The sequence below is a fragment of the Manis pentadactyla genome, chromosome 8 (genome assembly GCF_030020395.1).
Source record: "Manis pentadactyla isolate mManPen7 chromosome 8, mManPen7.hap1, whole genome shotgun sequence".
Lineage (NCBI taxonomy): Eukaryota > Metazoa > Chordata > Mammalia > Pholidota > Manidae > Manis > Manis pentadactyla.
Genome location: NC_080026.1, coordinates 51,817,571 through 51,828,097, shown reverse-complemented (window position 1 = coordinate 51,828,097; position 10,527 = coordinate 51,817,571). Strand labels below are relative to the sequence as shown.

At 46.3% G+C, this 10,527-nt stretch overlaps 1 protein-coding gene across 2 annotated transcripts; it reads left to right on the top strand.

Annotated features, from left to right (window-relative positions):
- The first annotated feature begins 262 nt into the window (after positions 1-262).
- IRF2BP2 (interferon regulatory factor 2 binding protein 2) lies at positions 263-5,513 on the top strand. Of its 2 annotated transcripts, none has more exons than XM_057505729.1 (2): positions 263-1,253; positions 1,868-5,513. In XM_057505729.1, the coding sequence occupies exons 1-2, from the start codon at positions 263-265 to the stop codon at positions 2,581-2,583; spliced, it is 1,707 nt and encodes a 568-aa protein (XP_057361712.1). In that variant the 3' UTR covers positions 2,584-5,513. The 2 variants fall into 2 exon arrangements, with proteins under 2 accessions (XP_057361712.1, XP_036775154.1); XM_036919259.2 differs by having other exon boundaries at positions 263-1,301.
- Positions 5,514-10,527: the final 5,014 nt, after the last annotated feature.

Sequence of the window (10,527 nt, the reverse complement as noted above, 5' to 3'; positions counted from 1 at the left end):
GCCGCGCCGCGCAGCCCCGTCGCCCGCCCGCGCCGGCCAGGGGGACGTGTTGCAGCGGGTGCAGCCCCTCGCCCCGCGCCTGCCGCCCCTGGTGCACCGGCGGCGCTGCGCGGGCGCCGAGCCTTCGCGGGCTTTGCCGCCGCCGCCGCCGCTGGTGGGGGAGACGCGGGGTTGGGGGGGGAGGAGGGCGCGCGTGGTGCCGGCGGGGAGCGGCGGCGCCCCCTCCTCCTCCTCTTCCTCCGGCACCGCGGGCTCCTCGGACATGGCCGCGGCGGTGGCGGTGGCGGCCGCGTCCCGGCGGCAGTCGTGCTACCTGTGTGACCTGCCCCGGATGCCCTGGGCCATGATCTGGGACTTCACCGAGCCCGTGTGCCGTGGCTGCGTCAACTACGAGGGTGCCGACCGCGTCGAGTTCGTCATCGAGACGGCGCGGCAGCTCAAGCGGGCGCACGGCTGCTTCCCAGAGGGCCGCTCCCCGCCCGGCGCCCCGGCCACGGCCGCCGCCAAGCCGCCGCCGCTCTCGGCCAAGGACATCCTCCTGCAGCAGCCTCAGCCGCTTGGCCACGGCGGCCCCGAGGCAGCCCCGCGCGCCCCTCAGGCACTGGAGCGCTATCCCCTGGCGGCCGCCGCCGAGCGGTCCCCGCGCCTCGGCTCCGACTTTAACAGCAGCCGCCCGGCCGCTGGCCTGGTCCAGCCGCAGCCGCCGCCAGTGAACGGCATCCTGGTGCCCAACGGCTTCTCCAAGCTGGAGGACCCGCCCGAGCTGAATCGCCAGAGCCCGAACCCGCGGCGCGGCCACGCTGTGCCGCCCACCCTGGTGCCGCTCATGAATGGCTCGGCCGCGCCACTGCCCGCCGCGCTCGGCCTCAGCGGCCGCGCCGCCGCCTCCCTGGCTGCAGTGTCCGGGGCAGCGGCCGCCGGCCTGGGCTCGGCGCAGCCCGGAGAACTGGGCGCCCACAAGCGGCCGGCGTCCGTGTCGAGCAGCGCGGCCGTGGAGCACGAACAGCGCGAGGCAGCGGCCAAGGAGAAGCAGCCGCCGCCGCCCTCGCATCGTAGCCCGGCCGACAGCCTGTCCACGGCTGCCGGGGCCGCCGAGCTGGGCACAGAGGGCGCGGGCAAAAGCCGCGGGCCCGGAGAGCAGGACTGGGTCAACAGGCCCAAGACAGTGCGAGACACGCTGCTGGCGCTGCACCAGCACGGCCACTCGGGGCCCTTCGAGAGCAAGTTTAAGAAGGAGCCGGCCCTGACTGCAGGCAGGTTGTTGGGTTTCGAGGCCAACGGGGCCAACGGGTCTAAAACAGGTAGGGGCGGCTGTGGAGTAAGGGAATCTAGGGGAAGACGGGACTGGAGAGCAAGGAGGGGGTGCCCTTTCCATTCACCATTCTACCCCAGCCCAGAAACAACAAACACCCAACTTCCTGATCTGCCTGAGGCGGAACCAGTGTTTAGTGGCAACGTGTTCATGTGCTGAAGCAGCATAACAGAGATGAGTCAGACTGGGCTGAGGCACTGACACTGGGTTTTCCTTTCCTAGCACATTGTTGGATGGGAGCATGAGGGCCCCGGTCACTTTTAACCTGTTGGGAGACATTAACAATCATATGCAATTTCCAACCTGGGTACGTGCATGCATATGTAAAAACGCACCTGTACGCGTGCCAGTTTGTGTGTCTTTTAAAAAGTGGTACACTGCCCTAGAGCCCCATTAGTCTCTATTTTTAAATTGCACGTGCACTTGAAATGCATGAGTTTATATACAAGCTTTTAGAGAACAAATTTTTCAGTGAGTTTTGTTTCACATTAGTAAAAGATCCTTTTCAGTGTGCATTCATTTATTTCCTCTTTTTCCTTCTCTTTCTTTTTCCAGTTGCAAGAACAGCAAGGAAGAGGAAGCCTTCTCCAGAACCAGAAGGTGAAGTTGGGCCCCCTAAGATCAATGGGGAGGCACAGCCTTGGCTGTCTACATCCACAGAAGGGCTCAAGATGCCCATTACTTCTACATCGTCTTTTGTGTCACCACCACCACCCACTGCCTCACCTCATTCCAACCGGACCACACCGCCTGAAGCGGCCCAGAATGGCCAGTCCCCTATGGCAGCCCTCATCTTAGTAGCAGACAATGCAGGGGGCAGTCATGCCTCAAAAGATGCCAACCAGGTTCACTCCACTACCAGGAGGAATAGCAACAGTCCACCCTCTCCGTCCTCTATGAACCAAAGAAGGCTAGGCCCCAGAGAGGTGGGGGGCCAGGGTGCAGGCAGCACTGGAGGACTGGAGCCTGTGCACCCTGCCAGCCTCCCGGACTCCTCCCTGGCAGCCAGTGCACCCCTGTGCTGCACCCTCTGCCACGAGCGGCTGGAAGACACCCACTTTGTGCAGTGCCCGTCTGTCCCTTCGCACAAGTTCTGCTTCCCTTGCTCCAGACAAAGCATCAAACAGCAGGGAGCTAGTGGAGAGGTCTATTGTCCCAGTGGGGAAAAATGTCCTCTTGTGGGCTCCAATGTCCCCTGGGCCTTTATGCAAGGGGAAATTGCAACCATCCTTGCTGGAGATGTGAAAGTGAAAAAAGAAAGAGACTCGTGATTTTCTTGTTTCAGAAAAACCTAATGATTACCCTTAACTAAAACTGCTTGAATTGTATATATATATATATATCTCTCTCTCTCTTTCTATATATATATATATATATATACACACACACACACACACTTGTGTGTGTATATATATATATATATCCAAGACAAAGGAAATGTAGACTTCATAAACATGGCTGTATAATTTTGATTTTTTTGAATACATTGTGTTTCTATATTTTTTTTGACAACAAAAGGTATGTACTTATAAAGGCATTTTCTTTCATAACATTATTAGCTTATCTTTGTGCTTTATTATTCTGGTGACAGTTACCGTTCAATGTAGGCTATGACTTGCGCTGCTTTTTTTAGAGCACTTGGCAAATCTGAAATGCTTCTAGCTGTATTTGTATGCACTTATTTTAAAAGGAAAAAAAATGCCAAATACATTTTCTGACATTGTAAGATTGCCTTACTGTCTGTTATTCCTTATTTGCTGGCCCCTTTCTCAGGCTGGAGGCCAATTGGTGGAGAAGGAAAGGAGATTAGTGAAAGGGGCACTGTCGTGAAGTGGGCATACCACTGGGAAATATCACCAAGTATTCCCCATAATGTTGTCCTCCTAGACTAATAGAAAAAGAGATTCGAATCTTTCTCTATTTTGTTCTTAAAGTTTTAAAAGTTGTTCAAATATTGGTGACTGCCTGAGAGTTGCTGCTGAGAAATTTTCAGGGCCATGTGGTTTTGGTGGGGTGGTTTTTTAAGACAAAGTTGACCACCACTTGCTGCCCACGTGATCAGTTGTGAGCTTACAATGCTGCATGCTAGTTGGTTACATAATACACAGTCCAGTGACTGAGGGCGGTGATAATGGATGGTGGTGTGTACAGGGTGGCACTGCCATCTTTGAACAGAGCCTGGCTCTGCAGCGCCACTTCGTTTCAGACACCCTAGAGCTCTGTCTGTCTGTTCCTTTGAGAGAGTTGCCAGAGAAGTTAGGGTCCAGGTGAACTTGGAGATTGTGGGATTGGTTTTGTTCTGTTTTGTGTTTCGTTTTGTTTTTCATCATTTACCTGTAGTGCTTTTGCTGTTGATACTATCACCCACACCCTGTTTCTAGTGAGTGCTAAATACAGTATGGTACAGTGACAGGAACCGCGCTTGGTGCTGCCAGGACTGCCCATGGGCATATCGGTGACAGCCCAGATGGAGGTGAAGGAACCCTGTAATTTCCTTCTTAATGTGTGTTTGATACCAAGTGAATAATAATACTGTTCTTTTGAAAAAAAAAAGTGATAAACTAGTGAAAATTAAAGAAAGGGTTTTACATAATAGGCCCCACCTCAAACTATTTTTAGAAGCTTTTGTAAACTAATTTCTTTTGATCACTCTTTTGCATCAGTAAAATGATTTTTTTAAACCAATAAATCATCATATACTAGAAATAGTTGTCTCACAGTGATACTGGTTTTTCTTTTGTGCTGTTATGATTTAACATTGGCAGGAGCACTATTTGGAATTCTCTTTTCGGGTGTTTGTAACTTGGCCCTATAATTAGGCTGAATCATGGCTTCAAGATATACTACAAGTTAACTTGTATTATTCACACCTAGCCTCTGTTTTCATTTGAAAGTATAGATTGTTACCCACTTTGGATTCTTTTTTAGTTATGTTTTTGTCTTTCTTAAATTGCTCAAATATTTTTTAGTGGTCGAGTTATTAACACTTGAAAATCAGATACTGCACCAAATACAGTATTTTTTGGTAGTGTTTTTAATGAGTTCACCTATTCTTAATGTGCAAATTCATGTAACTGGTCATTGTTATATTACAAACAGACTTGCATGATTAACCAGTTGTTACACTTTTTTTTAATTGGAGTATCTGTGACTCAGATCAGACTGGTTTCTCTTATGGAAATGCACACGTGCAGAAACACAGAGTCAGTTTTACATGTGCATAAAGACATTTGTAAAGAATTCAACTATTATGGTTTGTTGTATAAATGTGTATTTAGGCACTTTATTATAAACTGGAATTTGACCTCATTGACGTTATAAGTTGATCAGTCATTTGACCTAATATGTGGCAGCCATCTGTATATTTTGCAGTCAATACAGATAAGCTTTCCAAAATGATTAATGAAGAAACATCCTGCTGTTTTTGAATAAGTCTGTTCCGCTGTGGAAAAGACAAGCTATGGGTTCCTCTGTACTGGTGTTTAAGGGGGAGACTGAACAGCTTTAAAGCGCTGTGTGCTGAGGTTACTTTTATTAAAAACAAGGTCTGCACAGGTGCGACTGGCCCTTGGGGGGCCTTTGTGGAAGGCTTGCAGCTGTAAAGTGTTGATCTGTGTTACTTTTTTGACATTCTCATAAGCTTAAAAGTTAATAACATTGGGACATGGGTTTGATCTTGTGTTGTACCTGATGACAGTGCAGAGATTCTCCACAGCTGGATAAAATGTCAGAAAGCTACTTACTGTACATGGGCAGTATCAGATTTCAAATCCTAGTATTTCAGCTGTGCTTTTAATACTCAAAATATTAGGGGTAGGGGTATTGAAGCTTTCCCCTTTTTGCTTTAACAATTTGTAGAATTTAACAGATGTACTTCTTTCATGTGGCCTCACATTAAAAGTTATGAGAACATACACATGGTTTACAACTTTTATTATATACCTTTCCTTGGCCACCAAGTATTTTAAAAGTGTGCCACCTTTTAACCTTTACTTTTTTTTAAGTTAAAGGTGATAACTTTTTCTATATATGATGAAACTCATGTCAACTGAAGTGAGTGTAATCTCAGATATCAACATTATTATATTTTAAAATCACGCTATGGAAATATCACCTGCTTTCTGTCATTTGTCAGATTTACAGTACTTTTTTTTTTCTTTAACTTTTAGCATTAAATAAAAATAAAATTGGGATCACTGAACATTTTCTGAGGCCTTTTTAATTTTTTAAGGTAAGCTTAGAATGGCTATTGTTTTCATCACTAATGGCAACATGGGACCAAACGATGTGTGGGTTGGGGGTTGGGGGTTGACTGGAACTGCAAAAGAACAGGAGATGAAAGACACAGAACAAAAGGGCAAACTAAACGCAGAGAAAAAGAAGTGTTAACGGACTGGGGAAAGGGCAACTGGATGGAGGAACAGATAAAGAGGAGAGCTGAACAAAGTACAGCCAGACAGCACTTGTTTGTTTCTCAACTTGCAGTAGAGCCAGTCATTCTGCAATAGTAGATTGGAAGAAGACTGACAACACTGAACAGACTGTCAGGACATGGAACTGCTCTCTGGGAAGCTTTGGAATGAAACAGCCACTTCAGGCCATATGAAATGCACTGAAGACAAAAGGGATAAGACACCTAACCTTTGGAAAGCTTTGTAATAAAGTCAGAGCTAAAGACACGTGAGCTTTACTAAGTATGCTGAAATTAAATTTATAAATAGAGATCAAAGGTGGAAAGCACTAAGACAAATTTACAAATTGCTGGCTAGTACCACATAGAAACTTCCTAGATGTTTGCAGCTTTTACTGTTTGTTGATCAATGGCTTGGCAGACTTTTCTATGAAAGGAAGTTGTGAAAATTATAAAGAGTTTGAGAATAGAACGAACATTCATAGACTTTAATATGTTTTAAATGAAATAGCAACATTGATGTATGACTGTATTTTCATTAGGGGTAGTCCAGTAACTTGGGGGACCCATCACTACATATATTTTAACAACTTTTTAGTTGCAGGCTATATTTAAGGCAGCTTTCAAGAAACATTTTTAATAAGTAATAGATTATAATGCACATGATATTGAGTGATTAGGTTAAGAAAAACGTTAAACTTTTAACAATGTAAAATTTTATTTTTGGTGAAATTTAAAACAGTGCAGCTTGCAGAAGTCATTTGTAAAATTTCAAAAGCTCCTTCCAAAGTAAACTTTAATGCCTGCATTCACTTTTCAGTTAAAAACAAACCAGCTTCTTGATGTGGCAGATGTCTTTGTTTATTCCCTGAAGAGGGGAAAAAGTTAAAGGGGAAATATGGAATTACTTTTAATTCCTAGACTTTTAAGTCTCTTGTTACTCAGAGTTGTTTTGCATATGATTTGTAGATGGTTTTATTTGGTTAATGGAGAGTAAAATGTTTCTCTTCCTGATTCCAAAGTGTATACGTGGGATCATTCAGAAAAATGTTCAGTTGTTTGTAGGCCACTAGAAGTCCTGAGTCACCCTCATTTGCTTGCCTTTTCTTCATAGGGAACAGTGTGAGAAGACACGCCTTTCCTCTGCCACAGACCAAAGTCAAAGTCAGAGGCACCAGTGAATGGAGTACATATTTACCTACTTCATCATCTGGGATTCTAGAAATTGAGGAGTGGGGTGGAGATGCTGTTTAACTCCTTCAGTGCCACTGGTTAGGCCTCTACAAAAATATACAAAAATGTCAACTTGTGTGTTACTTAAGCCGTTGGAAGATGGAAAAAGACTGGATTTGTGGATTATCTGTAGATTTCTCTATTAATCCCTAGATAAATCCTTAATTAGGGATACCCACACAATCCCTGTTTACCATTAACAAATTAATTCACATACACTTTAACAGTGAAATTTGTTTTAACCGATCAGTCTTGTTACCCGTGCCTTCCCCATGTCAATATAACTTAACATGCTTGATTTAAGAGCTTTCCTTTGTTAGTTTGGGGTATAACTTAGATTTTTTTTAGTTTATAGAGTATGAAATCTACATCTGCATCTCCATGAAAATCCTCCATGAGCTGATTTTTCTCCTAGGTCAGACAAGGTCTAGAGATGAGACTACAGGATTCCTGGTTTAAATCATAAGCATCAATGCACGGGCTGATAAATGCAGAGAAGTGAAACATAGGGATTGTCTGGGGCTGAATGAATTAGCATTTCTTTACACACAGCCTTGGTTTTGGGACTTCCATGTTCCCTGCGGCCTAAGAGGCTACCCACGAGATGCAAAACAGAAAGAGGTCGTTGGGTGCCTTTACAAGCAAGCTAAAAAGCCTCTTACCCCCGTTTTGTTATTTCTGCCTCCAAATAACAATTCGGTTAGCTTTTTATGGTGATGAAAGATAACGATTTGTTGTGCCCCACATACAACTGAAATCAGAATGTCACAGGAGAGTTGGTAGTGAAGTTTTGGAATACTATTCTTTTACCAAGCAACATATAGTGTTATGAGTTGCTGCTGTTACTATTTTAAGACTAATTAGATAGACATATCATTCAAGGCTTTGAACAGCTGAGAGTCAAGGCACTGCTCTCTTGGAGTGGGGCTTAAACACACTGGGAAAGGATGAAGGGCACCCACTGACGAAAGGTAACCACGAGTTGGTTTCCTTCCAGGAGTTTGGAAGGTACAGTTAGGGCTGAATTCTCACACGGAGAACTGAGTGTTTTTCTGGAACTTAAATCCAGAACCTCGGTAGGTTTCTGATATAGGAACACAGTCCTATATCCAGAGTGCTGTTACACAGTAAGTTCATTATGCCACCTCGTAACTGTCAGGCACCAAAGGGGCCGCTGGATCCCATTATCTACATACAGATCCAGGGAAGTGGAAACATCGCGGCTAGGTCAGAGCTGTCACACTGTAGCTCTTTCTTTTTTTACTTTTTATTGTTGTTCAGAATGACATTTTTTAAAAGGAAGAAAACAGCCGCCAGCTCTGCCAAGCCCTATTTACTCAAGGGGAAGGAAAGAGGGGGAGGCTCCCTACTCTCCAGAAGCCTGCGTAAACGCCTTCGCCCGAGAGGACACCTCGGGGTGGTTTCCAGCGCGGCAGCGTGACTCACGCCGCGCCCCTATTTATTTATTCCAGAACTTTTCCCCGAGCCGAAGGGCCGGCGCACACGTCCAGACCTATACAACGCCTCCAGCCCGTGCCCCGCGCTGCGCACGTGGAGCCGCGCGACCCCGGGTAGCGGGCCCGGGAGAATGGGCGGTGGGGGGGCGGGGCTCGGCCCGGAAACGGCGGCGCGCCCCGCCCCGCCGCCCGCGAGCCAGCTGCCAGGGCCATAATTAGAGGGAGCCGCGACCGGGCCAAGCCCGCACCCCGTGGTCCAGCCGCGTCCCCGAGAGGGATGAGTCAGCGCACGCGAGCCCGCGTGCGCCGCCGCCACCGCGCTCTCGACGGTCACTGCCGAGTGGACCAAATAAAGTAAAAGGTCTGGCTCCCGCTGGGCGAGGCCAAGGGAGCCGCCTGCGAGCCAGCGCGGGAGTTAGGGAGTGGGAGTCGGGGTTGGCGAGCCCTCGGCACCCAGAAAAGATCAAACACGCGTCAACAGTAGCCGGGGCTGCCGCCTGCAAGGGTCCCTGGCGCGGTGCATGCTGTCCAGGCTGGGTTTTCCAAGTTGGAGATGGCGCACGACAAGAGCTACCCTAAATGTCACTCCCTTTTTGGAAATCATGATGCTGCCTTTTTTTTTTTTTTCCAAGACCATAGCTATAGTAAGGTAAATGTTCCGTGCTGGTGGAGTAAACATTCATGTTTAAGGGGCGTCTGAATTTACAGAAAGCACTCTGATGCACATACGGTGCATGTTAATAAGAATATTTATTAAGCAAACCTCGGGACATGCCCTTTTATTCAGGACACTTATACTTAGAAAAAGTTTTTCTCTCATCCACCCAATTAACTTCTAATTCTTGTTAATAATCATTCAATTTAATCTTTGCAAAAACATCTCCAAAAATAACAGGCATGGCCCCCCATCCTCTTAAAAAATGGCACTAAAATGACACACATTACCAGCCTTAGAGTGGCTACCTAGGAACTTGGCTGTGAGCTAAGTGTTGTATAATAGTTTTAGTCACTGTTGAAAAAGTGATTGCCTTGGGGTAGATGGATGGGAAGCTAAAAAAATAAAGACTTGCCCCAGGCTTGAGAGTACCTAGACACAACCCTACTAAAACACTTCCTGCATCAGCATTATTTTTCTTTCCAGATAACAGGCACAAGTGATTTCAGAAGATTGAAGTGGAAATAACACAAAACAGTCCACTCCTTATGTATTTTATCCAGGAACCTGGAAGGCTTTTCAGGGTGAAATTCGATTCCTAGGACATCATTCTTGCTCGTTTCCTGTGACTGTCTTGACACAGCAGCACTCCTGTCACCAATGCTCTGCTCCTTCACAAGGAACCTTGAGAGGGAACTAGGCAGAAATGCAAATTCAAGTTTTTATGGAAACCTACCTCAGAATTCTCTAGTTCCATCCCAGATCAACAAAGACGCTGGTACAAAGGTCAGGAAATGTTCAGATGTTCTTGGGCTTTCTTTGTGTGGTCTTTTTCAGGTAATTCAACTAACTTTTGTTTCTATTTCACTATTTTTTTTTTAAGTATACCTCTTATGTACCTCAGTACTAAGGAATCAAGTGCTCAGGAGCTAAGGAATCAAAGTGGACAATCACCGTGACAGCTTTTTGTTTTTTTCATCCAGCAACCAGACAGGAGAAAGCACTAGACAGATGTGATACCCATTAGGTACTTGCACTCTGAATGTGTACCGCTGAAAATACAGACTCTGTGACATTCTGTTAAAGGGGGTAATAGCAAACTGCTTGGAAACACTGGAGAGAAGAGGCTCCCCCTGCTGTCATCACCGAAGATGCATCCTCTCTCAGGCTAGAGCCTTGTACCTAGGACCCAGCCTGTGCAAAGCACAGTACCAGGTGATTTGTGAAGTAATCCTCACCTTGGATTTGCATTGTTTGGATTTGCACCTTGGGGGGTGCGTTGTTCTATCAGAGATAAAATAAAAACACCGCAGATAAAGGAAAGGAACATTTCTCTTAAAAGATTCTATGCTCAGATTTGTTTATCGGAGGGCCAGCTATAAACCAAAATGGTTTGCTAAAGTCCATTCACAGCTTTAAAAGTAATGGTATTTGCATGGCTGGTGGCAGAGTAGGGGGT

Bases quoted from the DNA above. Each gene is read 5' to 3' on its own strand.
- IRF2BP2 (XM_036919259.2), top strand. From the start codon at position 263: ATGGCCGCGGCGGTGGCGGTGGCGGCCGCGTCCCGGCGGCAGTCGTGC. The intron at 1,302-1,867 runs GTAGGGGCGGCT...TTCTTTTTCCAG, and splicing joins GGCCAACGGGTCTAAAACAG to TTGCAAGAACAGCAAGGAAG.